The sequence below is a fragment of the Pantherophis guttatus genome, chromosome 1 (genome assembly GCF_059756535.1).
Source record: "Pantherophis guttatus breed Tessera chromosome 1, ASM5975653v1, whole genome shotgun sequence".
Classification (NCBI taxonomy): domain Eukaryota; kingdom Metazoa; phylum Chordata; class Lepidosauria; order Squamata; family Colubridae; genus Pantherophis; species Pantherophis guttatus.
Genome location: NC_142063.1, coordinates 257860214 through 257886216, shown reverse-complemented (window position 1 = coordinate 257886216; position 26003 = coordinate 257860214). Strand labels below are relative to the sequence as shown.

The 26003-nt window shown below is 39.1% G+C and overlaps 1 protein-coding gene across 1 annotated transcript in view; it reads left to right on the top strand.

Moving 5' to 3' along the window:
* The window catches only part of SGK1 (serum/glucocorticoid regulated kinase 1), an 89213-nt gene that overhangs the window by 39410 nt on the left and 23800 nt on the right, over nt 1-26003 (top strand). The window contains exon 3 of the mRNA XM_034418846.3: nt 17666-17741. Within this exon, the coding sequence (XP_034274737.1) occupies nt 17666-17741 (76 nt within the window). The remainder of the gene's footprint in view (nt 1-17665; nt 17742-26003) is intronic.

Genomic DNA, 26003 nt, shown 5'->3' with positions numbered 1-26003 from the left:
CAGGTAGTCTGCAGTAGCCAGGATTGACTCAAAGGCATACATATACAAATAAATTTAGCTAATTTCAATAAATTCAAGTATCCAAGGCCAGAGTACATCCAAAGAATGATCATTAATGGTTCAGCGATAGGGCTCTGTCCCTTCTTGTCCAATTTTTGTACTTGAGCCAACAGCATAAAATAGCTGCTGAAAAAGCAAATGCTATTTCTGGCTGTATTAACAGGAACGTAGAATCCAGTTCACAAATTATAATAATACTACATTTATTTGTCCTGGTCAGATCTCACTTACAATACTGATTCCAGTTCTGGGCCCCCCAGTTTTAAAAATGGAATGACAAATTGGAGCAAGTTCATAGGACAGCTGTCGAGATGGTGAGAGATCTGGAAATCAAACCTTCTGAGGAACAATCAAAGGATCTGGTTATTCAACAGAAGACAGAACATAAAAGCAAGTTTCAAACATTTGAAAAGTTGTCGCATGAGAGAGAGGCTGTAGTCCCAAAGGGCAAAACCAAAAACAATATATTCAAACTACTAGGAAGTGATTTTTGCTAGACATTAGCAAATCTTGACACTAGACATCTTGACTGTATGAAGTGTCAGTCACTGGAGCAGGCTGCCTCTTGACGTACAGTAATGAGACTTTGTTTCCTTATATAGGGGCATGATAGCTCAGTGGCTAAAGACATTGAGCTTTTCAGCCAGGGTTTGAGACCCAAGTGTTGTGTGACAGGGAGACCTCTCGTTACTTTCCTCAGCTCCTGCCCGTCAAGCAGTTTGACTGCATGCAAATGAGAGTTGATAAACAGGTACCACTTTGGTGGGAAGGTAACAGCATTACATGTGCTTCGATGTATAGTCATACTGGCCACATGACCATGGAAGTGTCTTTGGACAACGTTGGCTCCCTTGGCTAAGAAACAGAGATTAGCGCCATCCCTTAGAGTCGGACATGACTGGACAGAGAAAACTTTTACCTTTTACCTCATCAGAGGTTGATAAGATTTGTCAGAGGTTTCTCAGTGATCTTCTAGAATCTAGAGCAGGGGTGTCAAACTGGTGGCCCATGGGCTGGATGCATCACGCACAGGCCACGCCCACACCAGCTCCGCAAAGGGAAAAAACATCATGAAACGTCACATGTTGGCAATGTGACACGGCAAGTTTGACGCCCATGATCTAGAGGATCCTGTGTTAAGCAGTAGGTTGCACTAAATGGACAATAAATCCCCTTCCAACTGTATGACTCCATGAATTAAAGCTGCATCCCTACACAGACCTCTCTGGTAATATGTCCTCTTCTGCTCGACAAAACTTATTTGTCAGTAGATATTGTTGCAGCAATCTTATTATAAGAATAGAATCCAATGGGTAAATGAACATTTACTTGTCATAATTAATATCCAAATGCACTTTTTTTTCTATGTGTGCATTCTGGAGTCTAAATTCAGGTTTCTCAGACAGCGGAAATTCATACTGTGAAGAAGTCATCAAATAAAATGCTGAATGGACAAATCTCAAAACAGCTGAGCTGTTTGGGCTTGGGTGGGAAATCTGACAACAAATTAAAGTCATGGAAGGAGAAGAAAGTGCAGGGAGATAATAAAAATGTGGAATCATATCATCTAATTATTCTTCAAAAGCTGAGCTCTAACAGTAACGTTTCTTACTAATATGGAATTTTACAAAATTAGAGAAATAAAAAAGTCACTTGTGTAACATTATGCAGGCATTCTTGTGCAAGTTATACAAAGGCACTGCAATAACTGGTTTTTATTATGCTTGTGCGCTCATGGAAAATTTTTAGCAGAATGTGATTTGCTCCTCAAATTTCTTTCCCTGTACTGTAGATGGCAAAGAGGGATTGATTTAGCAGGACTCATTTCAGGTCCTCTGAAGTAGTTTGATTTTCAATAATTCTGGAAGGTGAACCAAGTTGGTGCACAGTAATGGTTAAGGTGCTACCCTAGAACCCAGGAGAGTGTGAGACCTGGACCTGGCTTAGGGATGAAAGATGGCTAGGCAACTTTGGGCCAGTCACTCTCCCTCAGCCCAATCCATTTTGCATGGTTGTTGTTGTGAGGACAATAGGAGGTAGGAGTATTAGGTATGCCTTGAGTTATATATATAAGAAGGCAGCATGAAAATATAATAATAATAAGGGTAGTGGGCATGGCAGTACCTGAAGACAACAGAATAGAAAAGAAGGAACTAGAGAAGATAAGAAAACACAAAGACTTGCAAATAGAAATAGAACGATTGTGGCAAAAGAAAGGAAAGATAGTACCAATAATAACAGATGCAATCCCAAAACAATTGGAGCATGATTTGAACACCATCAGCATTGACAAATTCATTGTCAGTCAATTGCAGAAAGCAACTTTACTTGGAACAGCTTATATCCTGCGACAATTCCTATAACACCATCAAACGTCTGCCTATCCCAGGTCTTTGGAAAGGACTTGATAGGTGGATAAAAATGCCACATCCAGTCTCAACATCTGGCTATCTGTGTGATGGACCATAACAATAATAATAGCAACATGATTTCCAAAGAGAGGATATTCCATAACATTGGCATTGTCTCTGAAAAGCAGTACTTATGAGTCAACTTTGGGGAAGTGAACGATCACAGGCAACTTCTCCCAAGATACACAGGCCAGGCAGGTTGATTGGAGAAGGTAGTCCTTGGGAGTACCTGAATGTAAGCCACAAAGGCTTGTGACCTCCCGCAGATAGCCATGGGCCCATGCACTTTTCAGGGGTCTCTGAGCATTAACCAAGGTGTACTAGGAATGCTCTCTTTTTTTTGTCAAATATCTGAATCTTCACTGCTACATCTGAATCTTAGTAAGGTTGGTACACTAAATTTATATCATTTGCTCTTAGGACTTCTAACGGTGACCTAAAACAGGATGTACATTTGAAATGAAGACATAAGAGAAAATGTCAGGACAGTGTTGCAGAGGTCCTACCTATGCTATCAATTCCTGAGCCATCTTAGTCTTCTAGACATCTGCTATATCATCTTGATTTTTGTTAGTTTAGCCTTAAAATTCTGGCATAGGAGCATGGGATTGATTTGGAGGAATAGATGGACAGACAGATAGACAGACATGTTGCACAGAATTTTGGAAGACAAAACAGGTAGTTGTGAGTCGGGAAGTGACTTGTGAGTAGGGAAATACTGATTCATATCCTATCAAGAGTTTTTGACCAAGCTATGAAATATTACATGATTTTGTTTATCCATTTGACTTCTGACTTTATGTAAACTTCGTCAATGAAGGTTATACTTAATTCTGCACTTTGTTTTGGCGTATTTCAAAACAAAGGAAATTATGCATTATTATATAATAGAGCCTACTGTGAGTAAGCTAGCTTTGAAAGAGCTAACAAAACAAGTTTGAAGACCAGTTTTCATTTAACTTAATATGGGTTATGTTTTCCTTCTCTTACAACAGGTTATACAACTCTTAGATTAGCATGGGAATGCCTAAGCCCTTCAGGAAGATTTTCTCAGCCAAAATTAACTGTCTTTGCTTGTTTGCTTGTTTGTTTACCTTGGAAGTGTGATTAGCAAAATTATAGCAGTGTGATATGCTTATATCAAAAAGAGAGGGGGGGGGAAAGACAAATTCCTGATTTTACTATTTCAGAAAAAATTTAAAAAATCAATAACCAACTCCAAATATTTTCTCCATAGATTCAAAAGTTATTTTATTAACTGCTGCAGAAACATGTTTTTAATAGCTGATTCATGTACACAGTTACAAGAAAGTAGGCTCCAAGTCATCTAAACTAATCCTTTACTTAGAGTCATCTTGGGTGGGGGGGTTGGACTAGATCAGGGATCCCCAACCTTTCAGACCTCAGGGACCACTAAATTCATAATTTTAAATCTCGCGGACCACTAATATATCTGCCTAATGACCGGCTGGGTGGGCATGGCTAGCTGGTCATGTGACTGGGTGGGCATGGCCAACTTGATGTCACTCACGTCAAAGGGCACCTCACAAGAAAGAGTTGGCAAAACAGCTGGAAATTCAAATTGGATCTAACTGAGAAGGAGGCTCAGCAGAAGCACCTCACTGAGGGTTAGGAACATAGGCTTTCCAAGCAGAGGGAAGACCTGCGGGAGTGCAAGGGCAGGTACTGGTGCCTGGAGATTCAGTGGGCTGAGATGGTCAGCCAGTTCCAGGCCATGATGCAGTCCCACTGGAACAAGGCCCTCCAGCTTTTTGCCACCAGCGGCACTTCCCTCCAGCGGTTGGTGACCGCTGGACTAGATGACCTATAAAGTCCCTTCCAATTCGGTTAATCTTTTTTTTTTTTTTTTAAGCCAATAAACACTCAGAAAGGTCAAAAAATATCTGGGGTAGAGCATATGTATGATATGTAGAGGACTGCACATTTAATCTGTATCATCTTCATTTTTTATCAGAAGTTTCAGAAAAAGTGCTTGACATATAGCCCCTAAAAGCACTTCTGACTATCATAAAATATCATACGGCCGCCACCCCTGCAGTCATATGACCACATTAACAAGTGGTTGTAGCATCCTGTAATTGCAAATCACAATTAGTGACCTTTTTTTTTAAACATTTTCTGTGCAGAAAGCAGCCATTGGATATGCTGGATTCATTTAATGACCACAAGGTTTGCTTCGCGACTGTGATGTCTCGCTTTCCAACTGTTGTAAAAACAATGGCAAAATCGAGTCAGGGCACATAATGACCAGCTTATCAATTGCCCTGACTTAGGACCAAAATTCCAGCTCCAATTGTGATTGTAAATCAAGGACAACTATATAACTTGGGTGTGAATATTCTAAGGCAAGTGAGACACCTGCATAGTTTCAAATTGGATGCTACCAATCTTCCCTTCCCATTTAGCTATGGCACTTGTGCCTCCACAACCAAGTTCTGTTTTGGCTGCCAAAGAGATCTAAGCCAGGAAACAAACTCCCCCCCCCCTTTCTTAGCTCAAGTATGAATACAAGTAGTCACTGATTTATAACAGTTTATTTAGTGACAATTCGATTTTACAACGGCACTGCAAAAAGTGACCTATGACCATTTTTCACACTTATGACCATTGTAGCATCCCCATGGTCACGTGATTTACATTCAGATCAGGTGTGAAATCCAGCAGGTTCTGACAGGTTCTGGAGAACTGGTAGTGGAAATTTTGAGTAGTTCAGAGAACCAGCAAATACCACCTCTGGCTGGCCCCAGAGTGGGATGGGAATGGAGATTTTGCAATATCCTTCCCTCAGGAGTGGGGAGATAATGGGGATTTTGCAGTATCCTTCCCCTGCCATGCCCACCAAGCCACGCCCAAGAAGCTACACTACGCCCACCAAGCCACACGCACAGAACCGGTAGTAAAAAAATTTGGATTTCACCATTGTTTCAGATGCTTGACAACTGATTCATATTTATGATGGTTGCAGCGCCCCAGGATCATGTGATCCCCTTCGGCAACCTTCTGGCAAGTAAAGTCAACGGGGAAGCCAGATTCACTTAACAACCATGTTACTAATTTAACAACTGCAATGATTCACTTAACAAATGTGGTCAGAAAAATCGTAAAGTGGGGCAAAACTCACTTAACATATTTTTCACTTCACAACATAAATTTTGGATTCAATTGTGGTCCTAAGTTGAGGACTATCTGTAGTGATCTCCTGACAGGCATTGCTCAAGGTTTTTGTTCCTGTCAGTAATCTCTACTGCTTGGGTTTTCTCTTCTCCAAGAAAACACATAACTCTGAGGCAAGCATATTCCTCAAAGAACAATTTATTGGATACATCATATTGGCACAACTGGTGAAAAGTGACTCTGAAAGTTCCTTTGGTTTTTACCTAATTAAAATGTAAAAGTTCCCCCTTCTCCCAAGTCACTGGTCACGTTGTCCAATCGAGGTGCTGGCTGGTTGCTTGGTTACTTCACTCCTCCTCTGTCCAGCCACCTGTTGGAATGTCCTTGGTTCCCACAGAAAAACTTTTATTTTTTTGGCTACAAATCCGCATCTAGCTATTTCCCTCCTCCCTGCCCTTCCCCCTGTTGTATGGCAACCCTCAAAGATGGCCTCAGCCAGATCTACTTCAGAGTTGACATTTAGTAAGCATGAAGCCTTGGACCAGAGGTCGGTTATACTTACCTTTACTACTGGTTCACAATGGGAGTGTGTGCACACACAGATCATCAATTATGACATCCGGGTGGGAGGGTGGGGCCTATGGCCGCTTTTACTTACCGGTTCTAAACTACCGGACAGAACCAGGAGCAACCCACCACTGCCTTGGACTTCCCCGTTGCCTTGTCCTACCTAGTATCTTGTCCTTCTTACCCTGCTTCCCCACAGTTGCCTCTGACAGCCAGAACTCTTTTTTCAGGTGGTGGCAACAATTTTTTTAAATTATTATTTTTATTTACTTATTTTTCAAGCATATATAAGATAACAGGTAAAAGTATAAACATAATTTGAATACATGAAAAGAGTAAGAGTAAAAAGGAATATTAGGACAGGGACGGTAGGCACGCTGGTGCACTTAAGCACACCCCTTACAGACCCTTAGGAATAGGGTGAGGTCAGCAGTAGACAGTTTAAGGTTAAAGTTTTGGGGGTTTGGGGAAGAAACGACAGAGTTAGGTAGTGCATTCCAGGCATTGACCACTCTGTTACTGAAGTCGTATTTTGGTAGTTCCATTGTAAAAATCCATTAGAAAAGAAACTACTTGAGATGGCAATAGGGTTTTCTTTTTTAAACAGTGTCTCCCTTCCCCCTTGCTGTCAATGTGTGGAAAACCTCAAAAGATCTCATTCTAACACTATAATGATGTGTGGGAGTAGCCTTGGGAGACAGGAGGAAGAGCCACAGACTAGCAGGACTGATGGTAGCCTTGAGAGGTCACCTAGGCAAGAAGGGCAACGGGGAACACCAGTACTCTACCTTTATTAACAGAATCTTGAAAGTCTGAAGGTACCCCTTTCACCCCTCACTTTCACTCCAGGTAGTCCTCAATTTACAGCCACCGTTGAGCCCAAAATTTCTGTTGCTAAGTGTGACAGTTGTTAGGTGAAATTTGTCCTGTTTTATGATCTTTCTTGCCACAGTTGTGAAGTGAATCGCTGCAATTGTTAAGTTAGGAACACGGTTGTTAAGGGAATCTGGCTTTCCCCATTGACTTGGTTTGACAGAAGATTGCAAAGGGGAAATTAGTGAGCCGAGGTGGCGCAGTGGTTAGAGTGCAGTATTGCAGCTACTTCAGCTGACTGCTAGTTCAGCAGATCAGCGGATCAAATCTCATCGGCTCAAGGTTGACTCAGCCTTCCATCTTTCCGAGATGGGTAAAATGAGGACCCAGATTGTTAGGGGGCAATATGCTATTTAGTATACTGTCTTTGGTGTAAGCCACCCAGAGTCCTCGGAGAGTGGGCGGCATAGAAAAATGACTAATAAATAAATAAATAAATCCATGCTGCATCCGTCATAAATACATGTCAGTTGCCAAGCATCTGAATTTTGATCATGTGACCATGGGGATGCTGTAACGGCCATAAGTATGAAAAAATGGTTTTAAGTCAGAGGTGAAATCCAGCAGGTTCTGACAGGTTCTGGAGAACCAGTAGCGGAAATTTTGAGCAGTTTGGAGAACCAGCAAATACCACCTCTGGCTGGCCCCAGAGTGGGGTGGGAATGGAGATTTTGCAATATCCTTCCCCCAGGAATGGGGAGGTAATAGGGATTTTGCAGTATTCTTCCCCTGGAATGGGGTGGGAATGGAGATTTTGCAATATCCTTCCCCCAGGAATGGGGAGGTAATAGGGATTTTGCAGTATTCTTCCCCTGGAATGGGGTGGGAATGGAGATTTCGCAGTATCCTTCCCCCAGGAGTGGGGAGTGAATGGAGATTTTGCAGTATCCTTCCCCTGGAGTGGGATGGGAATGGAGATTTTGCAGTATCCTTCCTCTGCCACGCCCACCAAGCCACACCACGCCCACAGAACCAAAAAATTGGATTTCACCATTGTCTTAAGTCGCTTTTGTTATTATTCTTCACGACCTAGAAAAGAACAATTACCATCATGCAGATTACCTGTGTATCTGAAATAGATCTTTGTAAATTGAAGACTACCTGTACTGAAAACTAAGAAAACTAATTCCTTCTGAGACTCTTTCCACACCCCCGCTCTTTTGGACTCAAATTTTATTGGACCATTGTCTAGATTGCAGCTCTTCCTCCTGTCTCCCAAGTTCATTCCCACTTGCCATCCCACTATGGTTAATCTGGGTCTATCTCACAGTCCAATCTACCTAATCCAACTGGTGTTATGAGAAATAAAAATAAAGACATCACTCTTCTGTGCACTACTTTGAGTTTTCAATACTGGGGGCTATGAAAAAGTTGAGGAAACTTTTTTTTTTTAAAGCTGCAGTTTTTTTAAAAAAAATGACATAACATCATATTAGTTGACAGAAGTCGCTTTTGTAGGCTGTTGTTAGGTTAGGATGTTTTAAAACTATTATTTCAAAGGTTTCCGCACTCTCTCCCTTCCAAAACATGATGGCAAATTATGCCATCACCATTTGATGCTCTACATTTTGGAGTTTCTGATCTGAGGATACTCCAGGGGGATGAATAAATGGGATTCAAAATTGACACAGGTTCCGTTGTCTTTGGATCATTCCTTTTTGTCCTAAAAAAGTAGCTGGATATACAGGGAAAAATAAGTAAATAAATGAATCAATGAAATTTGACACCTGAGTTTTTCTTGAGAAAAGCGTGAGGATAATTTTGGTTAGGCCTGGCAAATTTGTGAAACTGATTTTGTGACTTAAGATACCCTCCAAGCACTTAAAAGTCTGGCAGCTCTTTTAAGTTTACAAATTCGTGATTTTCTTTCTTCCTTTTCCCATCCGCCCTAGAAAATGGGTTACATTTTAGCTCATTTGCTCAGCTGCAGAGTTTAGCTATTTCATCTGAAAAGTTAACATGCTATTGGAGAAGCAATTAGAATTTGCCATTTTCAGTGTTCTTCACTGTTAAGTCCAATAGCAGCTGGCGTCCAAAGTGTTATGTTTATCTGACTTGGCAAAAGCCTCTAAGTCATCGTTTAACTTGGCAGGCCAACACTCTGAAATGGAAAATACAGTTTTGCAGTCAGAGTTTCAAGTTATTTCCTAAATGGTCCCTTTTCAACAACAAGGCTGACAGTTGATGTAAACATTGTGCTAATGTGATTTCAGCAGAATCAAGAGTGATCAAGTCTTTGCCTCTGGGGAGGTATAATGGGAGAGAAATATATGTATATAGTGTTTTGTTTGGACATAGAATATAATCTAGTATTGCTTCCTCTACGGCAGCCTTCCCTAGTGGATGATTTCTGCCCTCAAGTAAGTCTTAAGAGCAGAATTCACTGTTCTGTCCTCTCAGCTGGCATTCATCTCAGTCTCTGATCCAGTCACATTGCAAAATAGGCTGAAAACAGCCTGAAAGAAAGAATAATTGCTAGAAAGATCAACAGCTTTTTACTTACTTGTTTACAAAAACCTTCATACATGTGTGTTTGCATCCCATATCTGCACTAATCACAGATAAGTTCACTAATGGCACTGAATGAGTGGTATTTACAACCAGTCATTAAGTTGTGACTGTCAGAGCACCCCTGCGGTTATGGGATCTTGATTCAAGTACTTAATGATGGTCGCAATGCCCCATGGTTATGTGATCCCCATTCATAACCTTCCCTGGTGGCTTCCCACAATCAAAGTCAACGAAGAAGCCAACAGGCAAGGTTGCGGGTCAATCCTTCTGAGGAACCCTGCTGTAGGATCTCATACTCAGTAGTGCACACTAGTCTGCCCATATCCATAATGCATATATGCACACATGCCCATCCTTGTGCCATCTCACAGTACCGTTGCAGCTGCACTTGCACTGGGCCACAGCCTCCATCCCACTGCATGCATTCATGCTTGCATTCATCCATAGCACCCACCCTCTATCCAGACTAAACAGCACTCACCTGCCCACCAGCTTGCTGCTGAGCTGCCTAAGGAAAGGCTTGTCATGACTGGGGCTTGCAATTTTCTGACGTCTTCCCCATTGACTTCGCTTGTTGGAAGCTGGCAGGAAGTTGCAAGCCCCAGCCCTGTGAGGTCCTCACTTAATGACCCATGATCCTCAATTAACAGCAGCAACAGGGACTCCCAGGATTGTTGTCATTAATCAATGTGATAGTGTGTTATTGCACTTTGCAATCACATTGCTAAGCAGTGGAAATTACAGTCACAATTACTATGGTTAAATGTGAGTCCTATCTGTAGTTAAGAAATGTTTTCTCCCCTTTATTTTAAACATTACTATTGCTCTTTTTCAAATAGCCCAGATAAAATTAAAATATGTTTATAATGAATCCTTAAAATATTCAGATTAAACCCACAGACTTGAAACTGTCTCAAGTCTAAAGCCCATGCTTGCTAGAAGCTCACCAAAGACCTTCCAGAAGAAAATCATAATCATAATCATAATCATAAGTTTATTTGTCAAGCATATATAAGATAACAGGTAAAAGTATAAACATAATTTGAATACATGAAAAGAGTAAGTAAAAAGGAATATTAGGACAGGGACGGTAGGCATGCTGGTGCACTTATGCTCGCCCCTTACAGACCTCTTAGGAAAAATGGACTCTACAGAGGCATATAAAGATGGGCTTATCATTTGGGGGGGATTTTGTAAAAACAGAGAAAGCAGGTCTCCTTGCCATTCATAATTTAGATGATAAACAATAGAGTATGAATTAAAACTTTGATACTCGACCCAAATAAGGAGGAGTCCTTGATACCAGGCTGTGAGACGCTGTAGCTCCAGGATTCAACATCAGTTTTTGGTTATTATCAAATCATTATACTATACAAGTCATTGTAGCAAGCAATCCTGGATGTAACACCATTTAAATAACTGTTGAATTTAAATGAAAAGGGGGAAAAATGTCCCAAATTGAAAAACGGGGGGGGGGGGGAAATGACTTTTTATTTTCTTTGTTTGCATAGTTGGAGCAATTGACAGCAGAAGAATGAGCTGGGGGAGCAAGGTGTGCATTCTGAGATTTAATTTTAAATTATAAGTATATGCCTTCATGGCTTTATAATGGACTGACACGTTATTGAGGATAATATTTATCTGTCTGAACTGTAGAGGACAAAAGAGTTATCTCATAGGGAATGGCAAAGGGGGGCAGCCTGCAACTGGAAAGATAAAATTGTGTGAGTCTGATTAACAACATAAAACTGTACAGTACACAGCTGCTCCTCCTCTTCTCTGCAAGTAGTAAATAGCAGAAGAAATGACACACTAAGGGGAGTTATAAATCTGTTGCATGACTCAAACTGGAGATATGGTCGGTCAGTTGTTTATTATATAAATATACAGTGACTTGAGCCCAACTATTTATAAGCCAGTTTTGAACTGAATACATTGCACAGAAACATCCTGCATCAAATTTTACTGGTATAAATGTGATTGTTACTTCTTTCCAAGTGGAAAAGTAGAGAACACTAATCTGGATAAGCAAGTGTAAGCAAAAACAGGTCATTGATTGCTAGCAATGAGCCTGATTTTAGATAGCCAGACCAGACATACCACTATCCCAAAAGATGTCTAGAAATATTGCAGATATAACTTTATATATTTGTATGACAGAAAGGACATTTTCAGCCTTTTTGATAATGAATTTATTACATCAAAATTACCCTATAATGCACACTTACTGTTTCAGATGCATCAAGAAACACATTTCCAATTACAGTTACAGAAGACTTTTCCAAATGGAATGTATGTCTAACTCTACTTCCATTTGATTTGGATTGAACTTCAATTTATAAGTCCCCATCTAGTCCATTAGTTTTTTCAGGCATTTGTTCACTGGGATTTTAATAAAAGAGAAAGAGATAAAAATTGGGCACACTTGCTAATATTTTGAAATGAAATGTTCAGATTCTTACTCTTTGCAGTTTTATGTTAAATATACAGTACAGAGAAAGGATCAGGTTCTGCAGAATTCTGTAACAAAACTGTCACTGATCCAGAATGGGACAATTCACCACAGCCAACTGGTGCCAGCATCTCACCATGGACAACTCACCGCAGGACAACTCACTATGGCCAGCTCATTGCAGGACAACTCGCCGCGACCAATGATATAGAAGCTAAAATTATTCTGAAGAAATGGACAAAAATGAAAATAATGTCAAAGAAATGGTGGCAGATAACATTTATTGAGTGGTTATCCCCCATGGAATTGTCCACGATGACTTATCCCACAGCAAGTTGGCCGTGACAAGATGGCCACGGCTAGTTGTCCTAGGCCCCACTGAGTTATGAAAGCAATATTTTCAAAGATTGGCCATCCAGAACAAAGCAGAGATGGACAAGCAAAATCCTAAATTGTAACTCAGACTTTCCAAATGAATGCTTTGAATAGTATCATGAAAAAACAGTGAGTGGCCTGTTTGCTTAAATTTCCATGGCTCTACTCTTGTGATTCCCAAGACCATCAAGGCAAATTCCAGGACTACAGAAAGATTGAAATGGAAAACAGTTAAACCCAAGAGTTGGCCAGAGCTGGTGTGCAGCGTTTATAGAAAACAAATGAATTCAAAATATTGCCAGTACTTCATTTCAACTGTTGTAAGCAAAACCAAATAAATTAGTGTCAGTTTTTTTTCCCTGTGGTAGAAGAAACAATGCTCTAAAAAAGGGAAAGGATAACTATAGATGAAAAGAGAAAGCAAGCCGTGATTGATTTTGAATGAAAGCTGCTGAAAATGTTGAAAGAATATTGTCCAAAACTCCATTGTCCATTGTTTAAATTGCCAGAAGGATGATAAACTTTTTTGTTGCAAGTTCAACTCGTGATTAAGTAACTTTATGGAGGTTAAACAGACTTTGTGTCTGGATGAAAAACAGCATCTAGGGGAATATGACATAAGAAATAAATTGCTAAATTAAAAACAAAGATTGGTTTACAATGGATGAATATTGATTCCCTGTATGTAAAAATGATTAAAATATATACAGTAAAAGAAGGTATTGGAAAAGGCGGTAGCTGGAATTAAAATTGGATCAAAACAGTAACAGTTTGAATATAGAGATGATGACACCTCTTTGTTAGTTAATATTTCTTTAAAGTACAAATTTCATTTTATGAAATTTCATTTTTTAATTTCATATCCTTCATTTCTTTTTCACTGTACAGTAAAACTTAAATGTAACAGATTACTTCTGGGAATGGGTGTCCATTATATGAAAATTTCCTTATACACAAATTTATGTCATTTGATTTTGTTTCTGTAATAATGTAATTTTTATGTCATTTGTGCAAGCTATGTAAGTTGGTGCAAATGATGTAAAATATAATTAACATTATTACATAAATGACATAATAGCTGTTGAAAGTCATCCAGGGTAGCTGTGTATAGTGAGATGGGTGGAATATAAGTTAAATAAGTAAATGCATAAATAAATGCATAAACGCATAAATCAATAGAAAATTTAAAATGCTATCAGTTACATTGATTATCCAGACTGGACAATGGATTTTGTGGTTTGGGGGAGGGGGGAAATCTTAAGTAAAATGTTGTCCATTGCATCTGAATGGAGGCCCAGGAGATAAAGATACTGTTGTCCCTTATTCTTTTTCGGCACTTGATATAACATTGCTTGCCCCCAATGAGAACAGCATTCAGGGTATATATTATTAGTCTTATTATTCTTCAATTGTTATTATTCTTCATGACCTGGAAAAGAACAATTACAATCATACAGATTACCTGTGTAGCTGAAATAGATCTTTGTACATATGCAATGAAAAATATTAGTCAAATTTGGGCTGAGAAGTATAGTACCTACTTGCTCTATCTCAAATTAATATTTCTGCTATCTGCTTAAGGCATCTTAAGAAACTTCTGAAGAGTTCCCCACTATCTTTGTAATTGCCCAACCAATACTATACTAGCTCATGTTAATCATGCAAGCTGAAGCATAGAGGTCCAAAGTTCTTGGGCATAATTTGCAGTTCCCCTTTTAAGTTGCTTTGATCATCATGTTTATCAGGGGTGGGTTCTACATACCTTTACTACCGGTTCGCAGCGGGGCCACGCGCATGCGCAGAAGCTTCCTGATGACATCGGGGTCAATGGGTGGAGCCTCCCACCGGTTTTACTACCGGTTCTATAGAACCGGTCCAAACCGGGGGCAACCCACCACTGATGCTTATGCAGTTAGAATGGAAAACACCTGATTTTACACATTCTTTTGGCTAATGTAGAATGCCCATAAACAGAAATTCTGAGAAACAATAAGTGTGAAGCGATTGCATTTTCTGTTCTTTTTCTCGCATGAAAACTTTCTTGGTTATCATAATCAAGAGTCAGCTAAGGGCCAGGCCCAAGGCTTCCAGTGGCATTTCATTGCCTGACAATGGTCGTATTATTCCAACAAGCCATTTGGTCAAAGCAGCTGGCTTTTGCATGACTGGGCTGGTGCCACGATGCTCTGTTTTTTTTTTTTTAATTACATTTTTATTCTGACTTTCCATTGAAAAGATACAGATACTCCTTTTCTTAATAGGTATTTCTTTGAGCGGGAGGAGGGGGGATTCTATGTACAGTAATTCTTTATGGGGTTTGCTGATGGAGTCTTTAATTGTGAAGTTTGTGGTTAGCTGTTTTTATGACTTATTGTTATCTGGTTTTATGAAATAAAACACTTGGCATCTTTCTGGAAATTGCTTTAAGGAAATTTCCAAAACAAAAACCACTTGTAAATTAAAGAATTCTACTATTCTGTAGTTTCTCGTACAGTATTATAATGTACCAATTATGGTAATGAATTCATAAAAAATTTCCACTAAGGAATGCATTCCACTACCTCAATAATCATTGGAGTCTTACTGCATAAATAAGAATCATTTGGGTAGATCATGTCCCAGCTTGTATTTCTATTGTACTTCTGTTGGTCAAAGGAGAATGAACCTAGAAAATTGGAGGTTCTGTTTGCAATGTATCATAACATAATAGACTGCACAGAGTTTTGGAATTCTGATCAACCAGTCTTGCTAGCACTTTAAAGTATCTGACCAGCTTTAGCTATAATCTACCAGAGCTTAAGTGTACCAGACAATCACATAGGAGAAAACCCTCAATCATCTGGTTATCCAGACTAACTTAACCTAATCTAAACATTGTATCTCTATCTCTTATTTTTTATGTCCACTTAAAAAAAATTAGAACATACCTTTGGGAGGCATCAAGAAAGCATACAAGAATTCTATTAGCTGGAGGAACTGTGTTTTAAATGACAAAACTGAAGAGAAAAGATACATTCCCTCTGTTTTGAAGGAGGCGGTAGTCCAGCTGCTCTTTAAGAAGCCATTTTTGGATCCAACAATCCTGGATAATTTTTATTGAGATTCAAACCTTCCTTATTTGGGTAAAGTTGTTCAGAGGATGATAGGTTAACATTTTCAAAGGTCCCTAGAGGAAGTGAGAGAAGTCTAGCCCTAGAGCCCTTAAATGTACAATATCCCAGAGTTCAACTCTCTCCTACTTAACATCTACATGAAGCTGTTGGGTGAGATCATTAACTGGCACAGGATGAGGTATCATCTTTGGCCTGGGCTGTATATGTATGCCATCAAAGTTCTTTTCTGGTACCTGGGGCTGGTGAAGATCTGGACAATGAAGAATGAAGTACATCTCAATTCTAGCAAGATTGAATCATTGTGGAATTTGGGACTTCCTGAAATTGAAGATATTCCATTCATCATTAAATACATTTCTGCTCCACTAAACAGTTGATATATGATCTGGGCTCCTGGATTGGATCGGGTTTCTGGATTGAGAGGCCCTGTTTATAGTCCCTAATGCATTAGTCACTTCCTGAATGGATTACTGTATTGCAATAGGTTCTACATGATGCAGCCTTGGAAAACATTGGAGGGCTTTAGCAGGTCCAGATTATAGCTGCACATGTAACTTGGATGCACCAAGGTGTGCCCATATGATGCTAGAGCTGCATCATATGGGCACACCTGCACTGAGCTGCACTGGCTCCCAATATTTCCAGGTGTAATTCAAGGAACTGGCTGTCATCTTTAGAGCCCTGCATTGTGTACTTGTGGAACCATCTGTCTTCAGTGGTTTCTGAGTGTGTGAGCTCCAAGTCTCTTCTGTAAAACAATGTCATTTGGTGGGACCCAAGAGATGAGCCTTGTTTGTTGTAGTGCCCTAAGCTATAAGACAGACTTTCTCCTAAGATCCAGATGGCCCAAACACTCTTAGCTCTCTGGAAGGCCATGAATACCTGGTTTTCCCCAGGTGTTAGGGCCAGGTTGGCAGAGTTTGATATGTGTGTTTTGATGTATAAGTTAGTTCATGAGACACCATGGTTATTGTGCCTTGGTTATCAGTGAACTACAGTAGTTTGGTCTTGTTTTATATTCATTTTACTGTAGGGTTTCTCATGTGTATTGTTTTTTTTAGTTGTCAAGAGTTATTTGTTTAAGATAGGTGGTCATCTAAACTGCAGTGAGATAAAATGAGATTAGATGGGAGAGGAGGGGATGAATCAAGTAATTACTAGGAACTAAGCTTTGTATCTAAAAATACCACTATCATCAAAGCAAAATAAAATGCTGGATACATCTTACCATTCATAAGGTAATCCTATCCTTACTCATACAAGAGTGCCCAATATAGTTCACTGAAATACACAAGATTCAAAAATCCATTCTCAGTATATACAGGAAGTATGTTGTGGCAACGAACAAGGCCTTCCTCCTTCTTTCAGCTTAGTCAATTATCTGCAACATCACATAAGAATGTTTTGAACCAAAAGGTGTCTGGGAGGCATAACTTGATTATGGATTCACTCATAAGATTGTGGTTAGTACTACCATCCACTAGCAGGATGTGACATTTGTTCAGGATGCATACTTTACATTAGTATTTATAAACATCATATATACGAAAATAGCCATTTCAATCTGTTGCCCTCTGGGTGGTGCATCATCTCCAGCTAGAAAGCTGAGAAATGCTGTATTAGAGGAATTCCTACATAATCTATAATTGGATTTTCCTACATGTAAGGCATCGATCATAAGTTAATAACGTAGATTTCCCCTTTGGGATACCAGGATTCAACCTTCCAACTCTGGTGATTAGGCTGAATCCTAGAAGAAATTGAATAAAGATCTCCACTATCTCTGTTTATTACAGTGTTTATTTTAACCAGCAGTCCACGCTGTATGGAAGGAAAGAGGATGGAGATAATCTAACTTCTCTCTTAATCCATACAGAGAATTTTAATTTGCCAAAGGGACACCAGTTAGGCATGTGCAAACAGCTTGACTGGTAAGATTGAAATAAGATTCTTTTCTAATGCTGTAAACTTTAAATCAATCAAAGAAGGAAATGTAGGGGGAAATTCTTCCATGCTGGTTGATTAGGTTTATATTTCATGGAAGTCTTATTTCTTCCTATGGTTTTTTTTCTTTAAAAGACTTCCTTGTTTTTCATAGAAAGGGTTTCTAATGTTTTCAGGCCACAATACTCTACAATAAGTTCTATTTTCTTCTTTCTGGTTTATAGATAAAAGAACTCTATGGCAAAGAAGATTTGCTGACTCAACCTGATCAGAGAACTTTCTGGAATAGTGATGACTCTGGTAAGTATAGAAAAGTTCTTGCCTTTGATAAGAAAGCAAAAACATAAGCTTCAGAACACTATCTCCTTCCTATAGTCCAGAAATGTATAGCTGTATCGACTATTATTCCCCACCCCTAGCAAAGTTCAAAGGCAAACCTAGGAATGATGGTTAGTATTTTTGGTTTTAAGGTTTTATTGTGGGCTTATATCTAAACACAGCACATGATTGATTCCTCCCCTTTGCCACAACCACAACTTTGTGAGTCATACTATGCTACGAGAGAGTAACTGACTCAAAGTTAGCCAGAGAACTGCCATGACTGAGGAGAGAGTTTAGTCTGGAGTTCTCAAACTCTATACTAACATCTTAACCACTGATTGACAGGGTTCCTCTGCCTGAGAAAGAACAGAAGAAGGGTCATATTGGAATGAATAGAGATTTAACTTATCAGACGTCTACTCTTCGTGCTGTCCTAAGTTTCTTCTTCCCCAGTGATGGGTGGCAGTGTATAACCAGTATCTAGTATTAGTTTATTTGTCTAACCTCTCTTCATATTCAATGAGTTGGTGATCAACTCATCACATGTTGCTTGTACTGTAGAAACCATGATAAATTCTGATTTTAGAGATTATCTTTCTTTTTTTTTAATTTCTTTTTTTTAAAGTTTATTTATTATAACACAGTAATATAATACAAGACATACAACATTTATATACAAGACTCTTTTTACAGCTTTTTCATAGTGTCCTTCCTTATTATTTACTATTTCTACGAATTTTGCTTCATCTTATTCCATATTACTATCTGTCCCAGGGATGAAATGCTCCCAGTTCGGACCAGATCGCCCAATCCGGTAGTGATGGTGGCGGGTGGTTCGGAGAACTGGTAGCAAAAATCCCTGCGCCCCCACCCCCCCTACCATGCCCAGCTGAGCCTTGTGATCATCAGAGGCTTTTTTTTTTTACTTTTAAAAGCATTTTTTCTATAACCTCTTCCGACGAAAAAATGTTTTTAAAAGTAAAAAAAAAAAAAGCCTCTGCTGATCACAAGGCTCAGATGGGATCATCAGAGGCTTTTCAAAGCATTTTTTTTCTGCAACCTTTTGGCCGAAGAGGTGGTAAAAAAAATGCTTTGAAAAGTCTCTGACGATCCTAGCTGAGTTGCCTGATCGGCAGAGGCTTTTCAAAGCATTAGAAAAAATGCTTTGAAAAGTTTTTTTTAAAAAAGTTGACCATGCCCACCCAGTCACATTACTCCCCCCCCACCAAGCCACGCCCACAGAACCGGTAGTAACAAATTTTACATTTCACCCGTGATCTGTCCCCATCATTTCATTTACAATGTATTTCTCTTTTTCATTTCAATCACTAAATTGTATTTTACCAATTTTTCCCATTGTTTTTGACATTTCTTTAACTCCCTCTTATTTTTCTTCTTCATTTTTCCTTTCCTCCAACCACTCATACTTTCTATACCAAATTTTATAGTATTCTGTATCCTCTTTTTCTTTGAGTTCTTTTTTCAATTTATCCATCTCTGCACATTCCAATTTTTTTTTTTATCAACTCCTCCTCTGTTGGTGTATTTTCTTTTTTCCAATTTTGGGCATAAGCTATGCAGGCAGTTGTTAATATATGTAATATTAAATATTTTATTTCCTTTGTATAATTTTGTGTAAAGATCCCTTGGAGATTATCTTTCATTCCAGTTCCTATCCTCAACAGTTGGCCTCACTTGCTGACCAGGCCTTCGGCTTTGAACCTAAGAAGTGATGGGGCTGCTTCATATAGTAGAACCTCTGGTCATGAACGCTTCTGACCACGACCAAATCGGGCTCTGACCAAAAAATTCACAAATTGTTTTTTTTTTCCCCATGGCCAATTTCCCCTTCTGGGCCATTTTTTTTTTTTTTTTTGTAAGCACCAAATTTCCAAAATTAGGTTTGGGTCTTGATCAAATTGGGTTGCGACCAAAGTTATGGAATAAATTATGGTCGTGACCAGCGGTTCTACTGTACTTAGAAGGGAGATTTCCCAAGAATACCACGGTATGAGCTAGACGGAGATGTCTGTCATAAAAATACTCTGTTAAGAAGGAAGGGCAAAATATGTCTATGATTCAAGTTTAACATGACGGGGAACCTGACCTTTCATTCAAATGTAGCCCTGTTAAAACTTTTGCAACAGGATTAGGTGACAATGGCCCATTTCGTTTTTACACTGGACAAACAGGTTACCTATCTACACAAAAGTATAAATAGGCAAAATCTGACTATTTAGATTCAAAGGGTTGCCCAACTGGTGGGAGGAATTTTCAGTTCCTCAGGCTGCTTTGCCCATATAATTTCAAAATGATGATACTCGAGAATCCGAATGACAAAAGTTAAATTCCACAGAAATTGTGACTCAGAATTTCTTAGAATGCTTAATACCATTGATTAAACACAGATATCTCCCCCCACATCACACTGTATATGTTAACAGCTATTCAAAACAAGATTATCCATGTCATTCTTAAATGCCACTTAAAGTTTGCTCACTCCTCAAAGCAATTCTGTCTCTCACTTTTTCTGTCTTTATTCCCTGATTCTTTTATTCCTTTTCTTCATCTCCTCCAACAGTAAAACTCTCAAAGGTTTATACTGGATTGTGATCTCAGAAGTTTATGTAAAAGCAAATAGATTTGCCTTTAAAATGCTTGTCTCTTTTCTTTCCACTGGATTTTTATTTTATGTATTTTATATTGTTAAATATAAAGATACCTGGTGTATCTTGTGGGCAGAAAAGCAAAATGATACAGTATTTGTATAAAATGCAGCTTGAAGAATTATTATACACTTTGGCTTATGCAACTTGGATACAGAGAATTTTGGCAAACCTGATGGCAGAGGGAATCATATGTCTAATTGGCAAAAAATATCAAGTTCTTAGGAATGTTTGCAATAGTTTGTTTTGGGGAGATCTGAAAGCAAAAACAGCTGTGGAAAGAGATGGAGAAAACTAAAGAGAAATCTTCTTAGGCTAAAAAAACACAATAATACTAAAAATAAATTTAGGCAATCTGAGAAAAGGTTTATGCAATTGCCCATTTAGTTTATTGGGTGCTTCTAATTCCATTGTGTGCTTTTTTTTCTTTCAAAAGTGTAGCAATTGTCTCAAGGACTCTAGTGTTCGATGATAGGAGCTGAAAGGGATGGGTTCCTGTGATTTGTATCTAAATGAAAAAGCTAACCTTACATTCTTAAGGCTTTGTTCATAAGAAACCCTTAGGTATTTGATGCAGAGTTTTTTTTATTTGTCCCCAGGGAGACTGTCTTTCACAGGGCAGATAATTCCCTTTTAAAATGAATTAAATTACAGGCAGAACAGTACATGGATTTGAAGTGATCCATAGATCTAGGCTAGTAGGATTTCTTTTTTTTTTAGTATGATGACTGATATTTCTACATGTTATTTAAAATAAAGTAAGGGTATCTGTATTTTTCACGTTATTAGTTTTAGCAGCTTGATAATTTGCACAGGAGGGTACTATAGTAATCAATTAATTCACACACATATATATATGAATTAATATATAGAAATACATATATATATATATATGTGTGTGTATTTCTCTTTAGCCAGGTTCTTCCTACGTAAACCAAGATTTTTATGCAGCCCTAGTTCAGTGAACTTCCAATCCACTAGTTTCTAGGCTTTTTTTCTCCAGCAGCCAGCAAGCTCCCTGCTGCCCATTGGGAGACTAAAGAGACTAAGATAGATCTATTTCGGATTTATAAGCCCTCATCAGTTAGCCACACCTTCATCCCATGTATCCTCCCTGTAAAAGTACAGTATTTGTTTTTTCGTAGGCCTTTATGTGTATTTCTCTTTAGCCAGGTTCTTCCTATGTAAACCAAGATTTTTATGCAAGATTTTTATATATGTATATGTATATGTATATGTATATGTATATGTATATGTATATGTATATGCATATGCATATGCATATGTATATGTATATGTATATGTATATGTATATGTATATGTAGTTCAGGGTTCAACTGTACAATTTCTGGTGCTCTCTGATCTTGGTTGTTTGCTTGCAGATGATGTTACTCAGTTGGGTAATGAAACTTCTTCAAGCAAACAACCAAGTTCACAGAGCACCAAGAACTCCACTATTGATTAATTAATTGAAACTAAGTATGATGTCAATTGTCTAATCCCCTGATACATGAAAACATTATTTGTTTGTTTGTTGCTTATAAAATTTATTGGCCGCCCTTACCATAGGGTAATTTATAGTCTTATGAGAACAAGCAGTTTTGTGGCGCAATGTTAATGCTTAAATGCCGGACGCAAAACAGATACAGTAATTTGTAGTACTACTTTTTATCAAATGCAATGTTGATAACAAAGTTTTAGATTTGTTTTAGATTTCATTTTTGTTCTTGGAAAGCAGTTCTGTCCAGGTGAAAATGAGGATTTAGGGTAAAGTCTAGGGCTCAGAATCAACTTTCAATCAGTTTTATAGATATGGAAATTGATTGTCATGATCCATATAATTCTAATATCTTAAGAAAATGACCCCATCAGATATTTTAGCAATATTTGTGCATCTTACTCTATATATTTAAAATATGTAGATAGGCAAGCAAAAAAATCTTTGAATTGCATATCTGAATTCTTTTGATGTCATGTATAATTGAAGTAAGATATATCCACACAGTGCCTTGCTATCCTTGGTTGATCTCAAAAACCAGAGTCAGATCTGAATAGGACTTTGATGAGATATCACCAAGAAATCCTGGAGTTACAAGCCAGCTGGAAAATTTAAAAACAAAATCCCATAAAAACATTCCATATTGTTAACAAGAAGACAACTTAAACCTTTCCACGTAATCACCAAGGGTTATGCTCAACTTAAAAGAAACTCTACCATGACTGTATAAATCAGCAGATTACAGATTCAGCTTCTGTTTTTCTGGGCTCCAGAAGAACGTGCTTTCTTAAGACTACTTGCTAAAATGTTGATTACGATTCTTCCAACCCAACATTGAAAATAAACACTGCCTGAATCCATCAGTGGATTGATCCTCTTGTTCTTGAGCTATTGATCAACAATTTCACTCCAAATTCAGTGATAGTATTCATCTGGTTTCGACTGGTTCGGGCAAACCGATAGTGGTGACCTGTGGGTGGGGTGGTCCCGCCCACTCACCCCAGCGCAATGCCATCCTATTTAGCCACGTTTTTCAAGCAGTGCATGTGTGCAAGCCACGCACGTGAGCAAAGCGCATGCGCAGAAGGCCAGGCACATGAACGGAAGACTCACACTCACATTTTCGGTGCGCAGGGAACCAGTCGTAAAAATATGTGAAACTCACCTCTGTCCAAATTGTATTTTTTTTTGCCACTAGCATGGTTGGAATATTCCTTTTATGTTAAGAATGTTTACATTTGTTGAAGCACAGCAAATAATTGGAGACTGGTGCAAGGAAAGAGATTCTGGTATCAGCAGTGGGTTGCTACCGGTTCTCCCTGGTTCGGGTGAGTCGGTAGCGGAGATGGTGAGGTGAGAGCGAACTGGTTCTTTCTGACAGTTAGCTTGGCCCCCCTGCCTGCCCCTGCATTATGCATACCTTATATTCAGTCATTTTTAACCCAGCTGAAAGGCACAGCAGGGCGGATTGCCGAGTCTCAGCTGTTCTTCAATACACTGCGCTTGTGTGGAGCGCAGGTTTGGCGCAGGGGTGGGTTCTAATTTTTTTTACTACCGATTCTGTGGGCGTGGCTTATTTTGTGGGTGTGGCTTGGAGGTCATGTGACTAGGTGGGCGTGGCTAGCTGGTCAGAGTCATTTCTGGAAGGTCCTCGCACTTACGACCAGTCCTCGCACTTACGACCCGACTCATTTGTTTGCTTTTAACACTGATCAGCTGTAGGACAGCCCTTTGAAGCCCCGCGGCAAGAGTTTAAACAGTTTTTTTCCCTCTAGTCATCAGCTGGGACTCAGGAGGCAGCAATAGATTGGGGGTGGGACCAAATAAAAGGTAAGAATAATGTGGGGGGTGGGGGGCGGGGGGGAGAACTGGATCGGTGATGTCATATCGTCACCGCTACCGGCTCGGCCGAACTGGGCCGAACCGGGAGGAACCCACCATTGGTTTGGCGCGCGTGCAAACAAAGCGCGTGTGATGCACGTGCATAAAGCAAACAGATGGTAACACCAGTCGAAATCCATCACTGTCTGGTATCTATAGTTTTTCATAGTTATACGCTTTGTTCGATATGCATCTATCATGTGAATTGGCTGAGTTTCAGTTGCTGATCAACTGTCCGACCGAAGTCTGGCAGGAATGAAAGTTTTTCCTCATTGGCCGTTTTAACTTTTCACCAACCACATCTTTCAATTGGGAAATCATAACATTTGGAAGGATACTAGCTGAGTTATAAAATCCTCCTCCAGGATCAATCCATGGCGTCACCAGATAAGATATGAAGATAACTATGTCAGAAAATGACGTCTAACTACTGTACTAATTGTGCTGTGGTAGATCAGAGGAGAAAGGATAATTTAAGCTAGCATCTAAACAGAAATGATCAGCAAATATTTTTGGGCTCCTGGAAAGCAAAAACAAATACAAATCTATTGTCCTTTTATCTGCATAAAATAAGAGTCATTACCTTGTGCTTGTCCCTACATTTTTGTTTTCTTCATCAAAGAATTCACCATAGTAGACAAAGATCTAATAAAACAGACTTCATTTTTTAAAAAAAGACATATTAGGTGTGTTCTGGACATTCAGCTCTTTAATAAATCCATGTCCAACTTGAACTATTACAAGAGGCCATCCAATACTCTTCATATTTTCTTTGGCTATCCCAATATTCAAGCAATTCTCTACTCCAGGTTAGCCGTTTTTTAAAATATAATTTATCAGACTCACATGGCTCAAGAATAATGTTTCTAAGTCAAAGAAGAAAAATATTATTTTCTGGCCTTGATTCCAGTGTATTTCTCTCTCTTTTTAATAGAGACTCAGAGCCAAACTTGTTGAGGTGGTAATCTATATGGTCTTTAGCTATGTAAACAATATAAGGAAGCCTCAATAGCTTTGGACCCTAGGGTTGGAAGAAAAGATTAACTTTTTCTCTACTGAACAACATTACTTCCCATTTTATATTCATTTTAAAATATGATACATATGGTACATGAATTACTCAGATACTAGTTGGAAGACAAATTCTGCAAAGTGCAATTCTCCTAAAATTCTGGATTTGTCTTGTTGATAACTTTCTCCTTCAGTAAAGAGGAACCAAAAGATCAATTGTCCTTGAAAAGACAAGATTTAGTTGAGAAAGGAGAAGTAGCAGAAGCATTGGTGATAAAAGGTAAAGATAAAAGTTCCCCTCGCATATATATGCTAGTCCTTCCCAACTCTAGGGGGCGGTGCTCATCTCCATTTCAAAGCCGAAGAGCCAGCGCTGGCCAATGACATCTCCATGGTCATGTGGCCGGCATGACTAAACACCAAGGCGCATGGAACACTGTTACCTTCCCATCAAAGGTGGTCCCTATTTTTCTACTTGCATTTTTTACATGCTTTCAAACTGGTAGGTTGGCAGAAGCTGGGACAAGTAATGGGAGCTCACCCCGTTACGTGGCACTAGGGATTCGAACTGCTGAATTGCCGACCTTTCGATCAACAAGCTCAGATCTTAGCCACTGAGCCACCGCATCCCCTATAATGCTAGAGTTCTAGATTTTAAGAAGACTGAAGCTGGCTAAGGTTAAATATCCTTAAAAAAGCAATACTAATAGTTCTATCGGAAATAGAAAAATTGATTTATGTAAAAAAGAGGGGGCTATAGAGGCTTTCTGTATATATATATATATTACTTTGTGAAGATTTGAGCAGACCAATGCAGACTAAAAAAACTAAAGAGGGATAGTTCATCAAGGAAGGGTACATATCGATAGCCTGGAATTGAAAGGTATTATTAGGTAAAAACTTAAAACTGAGAATACTGAATGATAATATTGGAAGAAATCTCCTTCTAGGTTCTGCTCCAAGTGGGGAAAAAGACACTGGAAACATGGAGACTGCTTGGAAAGATGGTTTAATGGTGGACAGGATCACATGGCTTGAGTTCCTGAACAGAAAAGGGGAGGAATACAGCGAGTCCACGGGTTTTTATGCTCTTTCTGGCTTTGCATTTCTTGGGGCCCCGAAAGAGTATCCTGATTGGTTGTCAGACTCCCAGGGGGTGGGGGTCTTAGCTAGCCTTGCTGGTTG